Source organism: Rhamphochromis longiceps, linkage group LG22 (assembly GCF_057381845.1).
Source record: "Rhamphochromis longiceps isolate RC_006_pf linkage group LG22, R_longiceps_female_GT1.1, whole genome shotgun sequence".
NCBI classification, from domain to species: Eukaryota; Metazoa; Chordata; class Actinopteri; order Cichliformes; family Cichlidae; genus Rhamphochromis; species Rhamphochromis longiceps.
The window spans coordinates 15,937,978-15,953,670 of NC_140577.1; the positions used below are offsets into that span (position 1 = coordinate 15,937,978).

Below are 15,693 nucleotides of genomic sequence, written 5' to 3' on the forward strand. Positions count from 1 at the left end.
GACAACTGGACGGTCCAAAAGTTGGTCTACCCATTACTGGCTGAGGTTTTAGTAGAGTTGTGTCTGAACCACATAAAAATATATTATTAATTTTAATCTCCCCGATCAATTATAATGTTATGTTGGAATGTTGTTAAAGAGGGTCAAAAATGTTTCAAACCAGTTTGTTTTGCAGATTCTGTATAGCAGCTTTAATATAGGGAGAACACAACTTCCAGACTGTATGAGTAAAATAAGGTTTTTTCTCTTTGTCAGTTTGCAATGGCAGATCGTGGCTCAAGAGTTGGCAGTTCGCCTTGTAATCGGAAGGTTGCCGGTTCGAGCCCCAGCTTGGACAGTCTCGGTCGTTGTGTCCTTGGGCAAGACACTTCACCAGTTGCCTACTGGTGGTGGTCAGAGGGCCCGGTGGCGCCAGTGTCCGGCAACCTCGCCTCTGTCAGTGCGCCCCAGGGTGGCTGTGGCTACAATGTAGCTTACCATCACCAGTGTGTGAATGGGTGGATGACTGAATATGTAAAGCGCTTTGGGGTCCTTAGGGACTACTAAAGCGCTATATAAATACAGGCCATTTTAATAGTTTCTGTTTTGCCTGTCACTGTTCCCTGTCTGTTTTCTTACCTGGTTCTTCCTGACCTTGTACTTTCTCCTCACATTCATCTCTTTCCTCTCTCCCTCTTTGGACTGAAAATCATACACAAATAGATTGTATTCAATTAGATGAAAAATTACATTAATATGAAAAAATACTATTAAGATCACTAACAAAAAGTCCTCTCTCAGTTTACTTTCAAGCAAAAGGAAAATAACCAAACCACGTGAACATCTAATAAAAGATATAAATACACATCCAGTCATCCACCCATTCACACACACATTCACACACAACAGGAGTTCTAAGGTTAATGGGCATTCGGTCAGTTAGCTAGTTAGTATCCATTTAAAACAGGACAGTGGTAAAAACAGTAGGCTACGGACAATTTTAAGTTTTAGGTTTTAAATAGCCTGCATACATTTCAATGGGAGCAACAGGACGGTCAAATGTCGCTGATTTTACTACAGTGTAGGACTTGTTGTAGGGTAGCAAACATCGCCTGAAAACAAGTTTTTTTACACCCAGGTTACCTGGGTGTAATGTTTTTCAGCTAAAAAGAAACATGTTCTGACTCCTACCTAACTATATAAAGAGTAACTGAAGGTTAAATGCAGCTAATATGTCCTGTTTTAAGCCAGGCACTAACACCTCCGCTCCGCAGCGTCTCAACCACCATCGCTCTGGCAGCAACGGTGCTAGAGCCAGAGTAGGGGAGAGGCGAGCTGGAACAAACCATTTTGGGAGGGGGGTTCTATACTTTTGTTGTTAAAATGTTATGTCTCAACCAAGTACTGTATGCTTTTTATATTTTTAGCAGTGTGTCACACAAACAACAAATATTGTCAAAAAAAGTAAGAAATCTTTGGGGTGCTTTGATTCATTTTGGGGATGCTGAAGCACCCCCAAAAATGGGCTAAAATCGCCCCTGATTTAAAGTATATTAGAAGCATATAAATTAAAAACTTCCTCAAATAAATGGTATAGATTTTAAATGCTAATATTTGCATATACAGTCGTTCTATTACATTTTATTTACATAGCACCAATTTAGAACACGAGCCACCTTAATGTACTTTATATTGTAAGGTAAAGACCCTACAACACCAGAAAGAAACCCCAACAATTACACGAACCCCTATGAGCAAGCACTTGGCAACTGTGGGAAGGAAAAACTCACTTTTAACAGGAACCAGGCTCAGAGAGGAGGAGCCATCTGTGAACAACTGGAGATTTTAGCAGCTAGCAGTCTTTTTGAGTTTGATTAAATACAGCAATGGTGTATAGACTCACAGAGTGAAAATACGTGAAAGAAACATCAATCGGAAATCATCAATCTGTTTCTAATGATAGAGTTAATGCAAATGTCCGTGGGGAAGCAGAGAGAAGCACAACATAAAAGTAATTTGAACCTCTACTTTAGTGAAGGACTTGAGTAAACATACCACGTTACTTTCCTACTACTTATCCAGGTGTTTTGATCACTGTAAAATTAAGAGTACTAATTAATAGAGGCAGACAGTTGATGCAGGTGCTACTTTGGGGGCAAAAACTTTATTATTGCATGTTTTTCTTCTTTATTCTGCTAGAAGAATGTGACAAATCCATAAGCTGAACAGTAATGTGTTTATTTAGACATACTGTTTAGTGAAAGTCTGCTAAATTTTTACCATGCCTTGACTGTACAGCACAGCAGCTTGTTTAGAACATGTGGGCCAAATGTCAGAGATTTTCACAAATGAGTTACCTTTTGAAATCCTTTAAATAGATGATGTAAGAAACAAACTCTCTGTCATGCCAGTTCCAGCAGTATTGGGATCTATGGCAGTGAAGCATATTTTCAGAGACCATATTCTGCAGCATATCTGTCATACTGAAAGTGAGGACATATTTCAGTAACTCCTTGATGTTTTCATCCCAACCTTATTTCATTTGGCCACTTGGGGGTGCAAAAAGACTGCTTTTATTTCCAGTCATCAAGTTGCTTAAAGTACTACTACTGCTACTTATTTCATATTGTGTAAATCTACTATGCAGTATATGTACATCTATATATGTTAACATAGGCATTGATTATTAATGGATGGCTCATATGAGTGACTGACAGACATGAAAAATGAAAACTTAAGCTATGGGAAGGTGTAAAATATTCAGTTTGTTTTTTATGCTATAATGTGTCTTTCCACGACTTTGTTCACACTATCAGAGGCATTTCTCATAGTCTAGGCTCCCCAGTGATAGGCTAGACTATCTGAGTTATAGTCACCACAACATACAACTGCAAACATTACTATAAAGGTGAATCGATTTCTCTTTTTCAAACAGTTTTAACAGAAACATAACTTTACAAGCAGTAGCGGTGTTTGATACGGGCGACACGGGCGGTTGCCCGGGGCGGCATCGTGGTGGGGGGCGGAATCACGTGCATCGGCAAAAAATAAAAATAAAAAAAATTGCTCGGACCCATGCTGCCCCGATGTCCTGCCAGCGCATATTGGGAATGGTATAGGCACCAATCGGTTTTCTGCCGCCCATTTGCTGGGAGTAAGGGCGCCCTCCGTTTGCGAGGTGCGCCTGCTGCTTGCGGCACAGGGAGGAGAGGGCGGAGCGGCGGTGGATTCTCAGACCGGCTGGAGCAGCATCTTATAACCAACCAAAATAAAACTAAATAAAAACAAACTAACAAACACGAAAACACCAGACATTGTGATACAGACTTATAATTTGCACCGATGTTTTTTCGAAATTCTATACACGAAAAGTGAGCGCGAGAGCCCTCGGTGCGCCTGCTTGCTGCTGAAGTCAAAGTAAACTTTATTGTCATCTCCGCTACATACAGTCCAGTATATAGAGACAAGACGACGAGGCTCCAGTTACAGCAGTGCAAGTAAACAAACAATATATATAAGAAGTTTGATGATTTAAAGTCTCACACACAACCCGTGGAAAGGGGAGTGTTCGCCCAGGACGCCAAATAGGACCACCACTGTTTACAAGCAGTTATTTTGGGGCTGTTTTGTAGGTTTTAGCCACATGCACTGGTCCCAGTAGAACAGCAACAATTTAGTGAATACCGTGTGCATTTCATTTTAATTATGTAAGAATCTCCAAGCTGCCCATTGCTTTCATTTTCAAACGTATTGATTTAGTATCACTGAATTTGAATGTTAATAAACTGCACTTACCTTACATGGTGCTTTTTATTCCTTTTTTTTATCCTACTATCTGATCACTAAAACAACTTTTTATGGTCACTACAATACCTCAAGTTTCGTTTTTAATTTGATTTTTTTTTCTTGGTATACTTTGCATTTATTGCCATCAATAGGATTACTATATCTCATTAAATACTAAAGAAATAGAAAAACAACCTCAAGTAAAAGTAATAATCTGCAAAATCTGCAGGCTATTGAAGCCTCAAAGTAAATGTGGTCAGGCTGCATGTTGCTGGCTCAGGCATTTGACACTAGGGGACTCACTCAATCACGCTCTCATTTACATTTAGACTCAAGTTATCTGCTGTTTTCTCATTTTTACACAGGGTGGCGACAAAGCCATGTCTCATTCTGCCCACAGACCTTTGTGCTCCCTGAGGCAACTCAGCTGGCACGCTCAGAGATGGACACACCATTGTGGTGTAGGTGGGATCCATACACTTAAATAGTCCTAGATTTATGGCACCACTGTGGCAACTGTGGGAATTAATAAGTAAATCCCATTGAACTACATTTAAGTGTATTCATCACATCTGGGTATCTGTTTTGTTTGTTTGACACTGGGAAGAGTGATTTATTACCATGTTTAGTTACTGCTTTGGAGGCCCGCCTGAAACACTCAGTTAGATAAATATTTTCAGATTTGGAAATACTCACATTCTTCCGATGATACAAGATCTGCAGGAAATTATCCGGAAATTTCAGGGGATTGCTTAAGCTTAGCTTGGTGCAATGTCTGCAAACAGGATGAAACTTTTAGCCTGGCTCTGGTAAATGTTAACAAAGACCATCTAACAGCTAAAGCTCAAATGATAGCACAGCATATAATCTTTCACAAAACCATAACCCAATGTTTTCAACATTTGTGTTTAATGCAGTTTAATAAGAACACAGAACATAATAACTGCACAGCTTTGGAGATTATTATAGACAAGCCCTGGACAATAACTAATCTGCTATTTCAGTTTTTTCAAAATATTGTTTGCAAAGTTCTCACACAGCTCAGAATCCTCTTCTTTTGTCGCACTATTAAGATAAAGACCGGTCACTGAGGAAAGTACACAGGCTGGAACTAGCATGCAGTTCCTGAAAACCTGTTGCTGGCAGTAAAAACAGGAACACTGAGAGCTGCTTGTTTTGTTCAGCCAGTTTATGGCGATGCCTCAGCTTAGACAGAGCAGCATAAATCAATTTCCCCACTCTTCCGCTTTTTCCCACCTAATCTCATTTCGTAGGTCACTGCTGATGTCCCTTCCACTATCAACAATTTGTAACAAAGAGTCATCTCGGCTGCTCAATCTAATCTCCAAGCAATGACTCGGATATAAATAGAAGAAAAAACAAGAATACAAATTAATGCTGTTGTACTTTTGTGTTCATAATCTTGTGCTCATAATCAATATGTCAAACACATTGTTACCTGTAGCCGCCTGGCAAAGATCCTTAGAGGAAGATTAATCATTCAAAGTTATAGGATTCTGTGGAAGAAATTTACAGGAAAACTGTAGCCTTTTGGAGCTAAATCAAGAACTACCGTATGGTCTATATACTGTTGCTTTAGAAAAGAATAGCAAGTAAGAAATGTCTAAATGCTAAAATGTAGTAAAGCAAGAACTGAATAATTGAAATGTTATTACTTTTTTTCTCAAGAAATCTAAATGTGGATTTTATGTTTTATAAAATCTGTTATTCAGAAGTTTTTGTAGTAAAATTAATAAATCAATTTACAAATTAAAAGACAGTGTAAGAAAAAAATAATTCAAGTTTATAAGCATGTCTCAGTTCTTGCTTCTTTACTTTACAATCAATGTCTTTTGAAACCAGTCAAAGAACAATTACTCAATAAGTAAGTACTATAAATACTAAAGTGTAAGTGTATCTACTATGATACACTTGCGTATATATGCAAGTTGGTGAAGACTCAGTGGTTTATCCTATCATCTTAAAGAATATTCCTTGCTCCACCTAGAATCAGGGTCATTTATGTCCATTTAGGTATATGTGGAGCTTCTGCAGTGTGACTTCGCGTGGAAGGGACGTTTCTTAGTGTTTCGAACTTTTTAGCTGATTCTGAATATGCAAACTGAAAGACAGAATGGGGTGGAGCTGCATGCACTCAGAGTGGGTTGCATGGACATTCTTGCTGTTGTCTGACACGATGCAACAGAGGCTACAAAAACCTGCTGAAGACCTGCCACCTTTTGATAGTCGGGTAAGATATAATTATGTAAATTTTATTTCTATTTATGAAGTCGTGGGTAAAAAACTTTATAACAAGCTGAACTGGATTATTACCGTAATCAAAGACACAGTCTTTGTGTTTTATTATATCCTTTTCAGTTGCAAGGTGGGATATAAATGTAAGCTTGGCACTGTGCCAGTGTTTCTAACTTTTCTTTAAAAGTAAAGTCCTCACAAGAACAGGGAAACGCGTTACATCTGTCTGCTTCTCTCCTGCTTACTCACATCAGCCAGCTGATTACAAATCCCCGTTCACACACGTTAAAGGACGGCTGTGCTGTGGCTTCGGCTATGTTCACATGTAAAACCAACGCTCATGGAGAAAGACCGAAGCTACAGTCACACTGTTAAACGTTAGTTATCGGTAAGGTAACTAACTTTTCCTCGTTTTCGACTTGACAACCTTCCAGTGTTGTGCCAAAAAGTATTTCCCGGCATTTCCCCCCCAAAACTTAATGAATTTAAACGCTTGATTGAACGAAAATCTTTCAAACAAATCTCTTATGAATGATGTCGTGTCATTTTGAGCAAGAAGGACCATTCCTATCAAAAAGTGAAAGCTTTTTCTGGGCAAAGTGGCTGTTAGATATTATTTATGTATCCATCAAAAGTCTCACTGACATTAAAAGTTTATTTTTAAAGACAGATTTAGCCAAGAGGGCGACAGAAACTGTAGCAACTAAAACTCACAGTTCAATGATCATATTTTAATCGACAAAAAGCAAATCCAAGTTGATTATAATGTAAGTAAAATCATTTTTTGTATATATATATATAGCGAACACTTTCATTAATTCTTCACACTATTTACCAATATGATTATCTACCCTGATATAACATATTAGATCGAATGAAACACATAGAAAGATTGGAAATCAGGTGTTGGCAGACAAAAAATGGAAAGAGGAGAATGAAGAGATGTCGTGTAGCAATACACACATTACAAAAAAAGGATAATGTTTTAAAAAGCATAGAAACACATTGTGTTCGCCCCGCAGCTTGTAAATGGGACCGTTTAAAAGATGGCAGATGTTTTTGTTTTTAAAGTCCCCTGTGGTGAAAAATGTTCTGGTTATCAAGAAAACTTAAAAAAAATAAATAAACTTACGTTTTTAAAATGTTTAGATGCAAATGTGAAAATATTTATTTTACCCCGTATAACACTGATAGCGATGCTCTGTAATGTTTGCCAACACAGATCACATGCTACAGCCTGTAGATTAGTGTGAAATCAAGCTACACAGAACATACGTTTCTGAACTTGGAAAAAACCCCTGTGCATGCGAGACAGTTTACCTCTGCAGGTTGATGCCATGATTTTTCAAGTGAAAATGTTTTTAGATGATAATGTACTCGTATATATGTCTATGTAATTAAAGTACTCGAACAATTAATTCCTCTAAAGCGATAAGAAATTCACTCTAAAACTAAACAACAACAAAAAATTAAATCCAGGAGTGTATTTTAATGTAAAAAAACATTTCGATTCTTATGTTTTCCTTTTCGCTCACAAATAACAGGTCTCCAGGAGATCTGTTGATCTCTGAGCTGATTTTTCAAAATATGAGTATTTACAACTTTACAACATAATGAAATGAAAAAAAATTACTGCGCTTGAAAAGTTGAAAAGAAATTTTATTAAAAAAATAAGAACTTATTTTTGTTTAAAAAGAAATCCTTGTTCATCCGAGGGGCTTTTCCGGCTTTGACCGTCTCAGGGTCCCAGTATATTCACATATTGAGGTCATCTCATGCTGCAGCTTAAAACTTGTAAAATTCAAAAGGAATATTTCTTCATCAAGCAACACTTGCAACACATCTGTTATCTCCAAGATAACTGATAAGTGATTTACTAATAAATCGAGCACTTATCGGGAATATAAGCAATGTGAATCTATTTGGCTGTTGTCAAAAAGAACTTTTATTTCATACAAGAATAACTGCGCCATTACAAACTAATTCTGGGGCTTTTCTGAACTCTGTGGCTAACACTTTAGTGTAATTTGTTTATCTGACAGAGCTAATCTACTTATTTGCTCATAAACTCCAGCGCCTATTATGCAGTAATAACTTCCTCTTTCCTTGCAGGGACCGATGATTGTCATCTAATAAACAGACTGCCAAGACTTACATTTTTAATTTATTGTAGTTAAAAAGAGGACAAGCGGACACATCTCGCCATCTTCAGGACAAACTTCACCTTCACTTTGACAAAATGTCAAACATTGACTTGCACAGACTTGAGCTCTACAAAAGCATCATGAGCAGTTGCGGTTCAGGCACATTCTGTAACAACTCTGAGCTGATTTTTCAAAATATGAGTATTTACAACTGGCTGGAGTTTCCTAATCCTCCCCACTGGCTAAGGATTGTCATCTCTGTGGTCTACTTTATTGTGGCTACAGCTGGAATACTGGGGAACTTGTTAGTAATGTTCCTCCTCTACTCTACTCACACCATCACCACAGGCAATATCAATTTCTTTGTTTTTAACTTAGCTGTGGCTCAGCTAATGTTTTCGCTGGCGTTACCATTTTGGGCTGTTGATACTGCGCTGGACTATAGCTGGCCCTTTGGCTTGGGCACATGTAAGGCCGTGTCCTTATTCACTGGGCTGAATGTGTTTGCTAGTTGCTTTTTCCTCACAGCTATGAGTTTGACTCGTTACTGCTATGTGGCAACTGCTCTCAAACCAGGCGCTTCCTTCTGCAGCAGATCCTGGACTTTCCCGCTGGCCACAGCTTTTATTTGGGCCGGAGCGCTCATTTTGGCCGTACCCCGAGCTGTGTTTGCAGAACTGAAAAATGTGGGCCTTGGCAACGACACAATATGCCTGCTCCGTTTCCCTGTTACAACATGGCTCGAAGTAAACCACCTCCTGCGAGTTGTGCTGGGATTTCTGCTGCCCTACACCATTATCATCCTCTCCTACCTGCTTCTGATGCGCTTCCTCTGTCGGCATAAACTGAAAGGCGGCAACTCTCGGCGAAAGACTGATATTTCAAAGTCGGTGGCAGTGGTGGTGTTCTCCTTCTGGGCCTGCTGGTTCCCATACAACATCCTCACGGTTTGGAGAGCCCTGATTCATTTTGACGTGGTTGATATCAGCCCCTCGTTCTACTCGGCTCAAGCGTACTTTTTCCCTCTGGCCAACTGTCTGGCTTTCACCAGCAGCTGCTTCAACCCCATCATCTACTGCCTGGTTAGAAAAGAGTACCGTGCGGCTCTCCTTAATGTGCTTTTCAAATTAAGTTTAGCCATTACGTCCAAGGTGCCCTATGGTATAAATTCTGAGGCGGGGTCAGGGCAAGCAGGCCAGCTGGGTATTCCAGTCAACAGCATTTTCAGCCACACGTCCCAAACTGACACGAGGAGATACGTCCCTCTGTCAACACTGCCAACTGTAACCTCCACGCTGTGAGGTCACAGAAACACTTACACCTTTATGAAACACGATGGAACAAGGATGGATGCTTTCCGAGGTTTCAGTGTGCAATACGAAGGTTTCCCATCTAAGATTGTGCAAGATACATATTTGAGATATGCTGTGATACTAAAGCTGCACCGAAGCTTTTGTGTCTGCATGAAGCTTTGTGCTTTAGTCTGTAACACTTTGTAAAAATGTATTCACTAATTCAGTATAAATCTAATTAAAAGAGGTCCTGGTAGAGTGCACGCCCCATGTGTGGGGGCTGGGTCCTTCCCGGCTTCCGCCACCAGACCATTTGCAGCCTGTAACCTGTGTACTGTCTCCCCACTTTCCTGTCATGTAACTATCACTATGTAATTAAGGCAAAAAGGGAGGAGATCCTTCCACTGCCTACATTGCTTTGCCAGGTTGATTGCTTAATCTACTAAAATGAAAACTGCTCAGCTGTATATGCAACTACACTCTCATATAGGGTTGAGACGTGATTCCACGCTTAAAATGTCAAGCAACTCTTGTCCTTTTTTAGCATGTAAAACCGCCACCTGCAACAGCTTTCAGCAATCACACGGTAATTGCTCTAAGAATGGCTCTTTCTAGTGTCTTGTCCAATTTCTTTTCACTTGCATCTTCCAGTTGCTTGTACTATTTCTTAAAACACTATACAATAGTTTAAATCTTATGTGTAGATGTATTTGGAACAGTTAGTCAAAATTGTGATTGTGTTGGTTTTACACTGTGCGAGTCATTTGTTTGAATACAAATAAAAAATAAAATCCATCTTAATCTTAAACTCGTGAGTTTGTATTGTGTGTTTGCTCTTCACTCAAGTGGTCCAAATGATGAGGTGGGGAAACAAAATATTGAGCACATCACCAGTTTTCTAGGTTTTCTAATATATTTCTAAATATGAGATTTACATCAAATTCACACCAGATGTCAGTAACAACCCATCCATTCCACACATGCAAAGAAATCACACATGGCAGATCTTGTAAGGTGATGGGAGCAGGCTTGTTTTTCCAGCACATCCTATACTCAAAAACTGACACACTACTGACTGTAGTGTGGGGGAATTTGTAGGCCAATCATCTTGGCCATTTTTGCACATTCTGTGCTTTGTTTCTGGGTGAAATGTGTATATCCCAGGAGAAATTTGCTCTTTTGTTTTTCAGTTCACCTGTCAAATATGGCTGATTTCTGTGTCTCACTTCCTCACTCTCTCGAAAGAAGGATAAAAATGAATATATGTGATTAGTGGTCATAAAGCAGTCTGACACTGGAGTACGCCACTAGATGGCACTATTGTTTTATCTTTAAAACCAGATGAGGCCCAAACTCACAGCATACTAACATTCACATTTCAGAGGAGGCTGTTATCCAGTGAAAATATAAATTTAGTATTTTTTTAAAAATACTTTTTTCAAAGATAGGAAAATATGCTAATTTACTGTCTTGTCTCTTTAACATGTAACAGGTTAGCTTAATAAAAGTAACGGCCTGTTTTACTAATGAAGAAAAGTGTTGATTAAACAAGTAAGGAATAATGCAGTAATAGTGTTACGGTCACTCTGTGGAAGACAGCAGTTGAACAATGCAGCATGACAACAATGTTTGCAACCATGTGCAGTGTACTTGCTTTCAAAGATGGGGACTAGGTGCATGACCAGTTGCAGACAGTTGGCTCTTTAAAGCAACTTTGGTGTTCAACATGTTGATAAAGGGGGTAGTAAGACCGATTCATGTCTGATATCACTTTGCAATTAAATGGGCCAAATGGGGTCAAGTTGGCATCTACGTGCAATCTGTTTGTGATAATGCGGTGATTAAGTGAGATAAATCTGCAAAAATCAGAAATCTGTTGCCATCTGTCGATGTCTACATAGCGAAATCTACCTTTAACAGAAATTCACATTAACTGCTGCCACTCAGAGCCAGACCTTCAAGCTCAAAGGGGGAGCTTGGATTGAAAGTGACTGGACTTGTTTAAGTTAAAGAAGTCTTCGCAAGCTCCTTAGAGTACTATGACCTGGATGACAGAGAACCTGCACAGACATGTCCTCCACAAATAGTGACTTAGTTGTTACAGGATGGCAAGTTAAGAGCAAAATGGCATAGGCACTGGGAAACCTTGCTGTTATATAGGAGTATAACCAGAAAACCACCAGTCTGCAACTAGCTGAGTTGAGCACCCTGTTTAGATGCCTTGGGGCAACTGTTGTTGGGATTTGGTGCTATAAAACTGAACTGAATTGAAGTTATTGGAAAACCTTTGTCAATCTGTCTGACAGTGATTTTGGTCAGTCTGAGTTGGACCATGGCCTCACTTCACGATTCCTTGGAAACAAGTTGCCTGACACCAGGTGAAATGTGCAATCGCTAGGCAACCAACACTTTATTTTTTCTCTCAGTTGCGAGGAAGTTACCATCCTTTTTTTGTTTTTACTTTAATGTGACTGAGGCATTAGAGGTGTGGATTTTATTTCTTTCAGACTGAGCCTGGCTAGCTGCATTTCTCCTCCTCCTAATTGTCCACTTTCTCCTGATTTACGTTTAACACACAGACACGAGAGTGATTTTAATGTAAGGACAAGAAAGCAGGAGAATACTGAAATATCGAGCTATTCCCTTAAGATGCTACATTGAGTCCATTACCTTCTGCATTTAGCTAATCCTCAAGAATGGCCTCAGAAATCCTCATGGTTTTAATTGTATTTTATAAAGCAACTTACCCCGATAAGTAGCTTATGCACGAATTATTTCTGTCAGTTTTTAACGATGCATAGAGAAGTCATCATAAAAAAAGGAGATCTCTCTGTGTTTTCACATTTAAATGAGCTTTATTGACATTGAAAAACATGACTCAATTCACCATGAAGCTGTGGGCTTCTGCAGACATATAAGTGTGGCAATAATTAGCATAAATATATTACAAGCCAACGGGACTTGTGAAGGAGTTGCTGAGAGGAAACCGAAAGAGCAGCAGAAGCTGTGAAACTGATTCACCTTCATTTTCTTGCAGGGTACCAGACATTTGGTTATCTGCAGTCCTTTGGCATCATGCAGATCTCTGATGGAGAGCAGCTGACATCCCATTACCCACTCAGCCATTGAAATGACAAGGGAAAATGCTAAGCCAGGTTGTTACTTGAGGGGATGGATTATGATTAGCCTAGTTGTGACACAAGGAATCTGCGAGTTTGCAGAGGACAAGTTCTGTTGTAGTGCATTTTGACTGAAAATAGTTTGGTCTTTATTCCTTTGTAATGACAAAGAAGCTGGCGAAGCTTCTGGCAGTATATCTGAAAGTTTAAAGCATTAAGAGGTATACATTTGGGAGGTATTATAGCAGCTTGAGTAGCATCAGTAAATATAGATCGACTTTGAGGCCAAGCTTGTCAACATTGGAAGATTTTATGACTTTGCTGAATGCGAAACTAAAATGTTGTTATTGTGGTATTGCACCAAATAAAACACTGAACTCTCATTGTAATTATCTTATACTGTGTCATACCACAGCTGCAGGCAGTTGGCTTAGCACAAAGACTGAAAATAAAAAGCAGCAGCTGGGTCTGCCTAGTACCTCCTTCAGCTGAAAAGCTAATTGATATGTTATATTTGTTTAATTCATACAAAAATTCATTTGTACAATACTATTTTTCATTTTTTTAGAACTTCATTGATTGCCTGGCACCACCAGTCTTTGTGTTGTATAAGAGAACCCAGTTTTCCCAATAACGGAATAAGTGCGCTTCCTAATTTGTAACACTTTTTCTTTAAGAGAAGCATTTGTTTATTCATTTAGCTCCTTACTTGACTACTTTAGGGCATCAAAACAAGATGAAACCATCTGGAATTTTATCGCCCTCTAAAGATGCCACAAAAAACATGTTTAGCACACACATTCAGCAGCATCCAAAATTATCAGGGGTTTGATATCGTTTTTCTTATGTTTATATTAATTCTCCATGTAACTCTGTGTTTGGACTCTCCTGGTGAAATATTTGGCTCTTTTTAGAAGCAACACGGCTGCTGAGAGTGAACCAAAACAGTAAAGCTGTTCAATAGAGAGTAGAGCTATTGGTTGATATTCTCTGTGGGTTTGTCCTTCTGGATGACCTCTTTCACATTTCACTTAGACATTTCGACTGTTTTTACTATGAAATATTGATTGGTACAGCTGTCAAGTTCATTTACTGAATCTTAATTTTGCTTATTTAAGACAAGAAATGGATTCAGACAGAGGACTGGCACCTCCTCCACAATGAGTGGGAGACTAAGAATGATCTGGGGCTGTGCGTGTGGATTTTTAATCAACTGCTTTACTGAAAAGCTCAGAAAATGTACCCCAGGCTGTCCCCATAAAAGTCTCACAGTGACTTTTCTGTCTTTTCAAATGTGCTTTTATGGTTCTTAGATATTGAATCTTACAATTCTCCAAACTGAGCGCACAGTCAATTTCAGTATACATATCAGATGTGAATTCGGGGTTTTTTATGTAGCACCAAACAACAACAACAGTTGCTTCAATAAATTTTCTAAAGTAAAAACTGCAGTTTTGGAGAGAAAACCCCAAAAATCAGACAATCTCCTAGGAGAAACACTTGGTGACGGTGGGAAAGAAAAACTCATCAACAGAAAGAAACTTCTGGTAGAACCAGTTTCAGGGAAAAGAGAAGAGAAAAAAAAAGCACGGGGAGACTGAATAAAACATCCACAGAGAAGATACCGCTTAATGACATGCAGCAGTGGTATATAAACCACCATGTTTATGAAGTTTTTAGGGTCAAATACCGTAACCTCGTTTTTGTCTAAATTTAGAAGTAGGAAATTAGTGGCCATCCAGGCCTTTACATTTTCAAGACACCATAATTTAATTAACCAATTTGCATTATCTGCCTTAACAGATAAATAAAATTGGGTATCATCTGGCTAGCAAAGAAAATATATGCAACATTTCAGATAATACTGCCTAAGGAATGTATGCATAATGTAAAAAGGAGTGGTCCCAGCATAGAACCATGTGGAACTCCATGGGCAACTTTCATGTGTTAAGAAGATTCCCCATTAAGATGGTTGGGATCAAACGTGTTACAGTTCAGTTTAAAAGTAACTTACTCAAGTACTTTAAATAACAGATTCTTGATTAGGGATTTAATAATTTATTTAAATCACTCAGAAAAATCACCTGAAAAATGAATACATTCCCTTTGTTCAAACAAAACAAATCATATCAATCAAGTATACTTACACTAATAATAATAATAATTACAAGCGCAATCATACCTACAATAACTACCATTATAAATAAAACTACCAACATTAAACATCCACCACACAACATCAGGGGACTGGAGGGTATGGCTTATCAATGGGGCATGGCTTATTTCAAAAGAAATGTCAAGTAAATTAAGGTATTACATCCACTAGGCCTAATTCAAGTCAGAAATCCCACTGACTCTATATTTGTGACACATTAGGTCAATTGTGCAGAATAATAGCTGCCAAGAAAAATATTTTGCTTCATTCTAAAATGCTATACATCCATTTTAGAAACATAAATATGTTGATGTTAAGTACCCTTATTTAAAATATACAACATATATAATCTCATTTATTGTCATTTATTATCTTGTGTAGCTGCAGCAAAGCGGCAGTTATTCTCCCTTGGGTCAACAAAGGTTCATACGACGTCTAAAATATGTCATGATTATGTAAAGATAAAGCACTTCTTCAGTAGCATCTTATATAATATTCCTCATCAAGTCTTGTTACAGTGGGGCATTTGTCACATTTTTTTTATTTGGACCAAGAAAATAAACTCCTCTTCCTCTTATGTAACAAACGCTAAAAGGGAAGGTGTAAATTAAACTATTTGTAAGAATGAGATGAGAGCAGAGAGCCAGCCCAGATAAAAGCAGAGCGGTTGCTTTAGCGTTAGCACAAACCCCTCATTTAATGCGCTCTTTGAACTTTGTGTTGCTTCGGCGTTGAAATTTGTAGTTCGCTATTCTGTGCGTCAAATCTCTGTGTTCCTCATAACACCTGAGAGTCAAATACCTGGAACACGCTCAATCTCATCCCACGATTCAAAAAACATTAGTATGACTGCAATGCTAATGGCACTTAAATACAATAGCAAACAGGACAGACTTTAGAAACGGTCCTGCGATGGCAACGGTTTCATACAGGAAATCCAAAAATAGAATTAAGCAATTAAA

At 38.6% G+C, this 15,693-nt stretch overlaps 1 protein-coding gene across 1 annotated transcript; it reads left to right on the forward strand.

Moving 5' to 3' along the window:
- Positions 1 to 8,147: 8,147 nt before the first annotated feature.
- Positions 8,148 to 10,103, forward strand: LOC146643775 (relaxin-3 receptor 1-like). Its single transcript, XM_085396214.1, has one exon. It carries the CDS (start codon positions 8,261 to 8,263, stop codon positions 9,464 to 9,466), a length of 1,206 nt encoding a protein of 401 aa, XP_085252340.1. The 5' UTR covers positions 8,148 to 8,260; the 3' UTR covers positions 9,467 to 10,103.
- Positions 10,104 to 15,693: the final 5,590 nt, after the last annotated feature.

Coding starts and splice junctions, on each gene's coding strand:
- LOC146643775 (XM_085396214.1), top strand. CDS start 8,261: ATGTCAAACATTGACTTGCACAGACTTGAGCTCTACAAAAGCATCATG.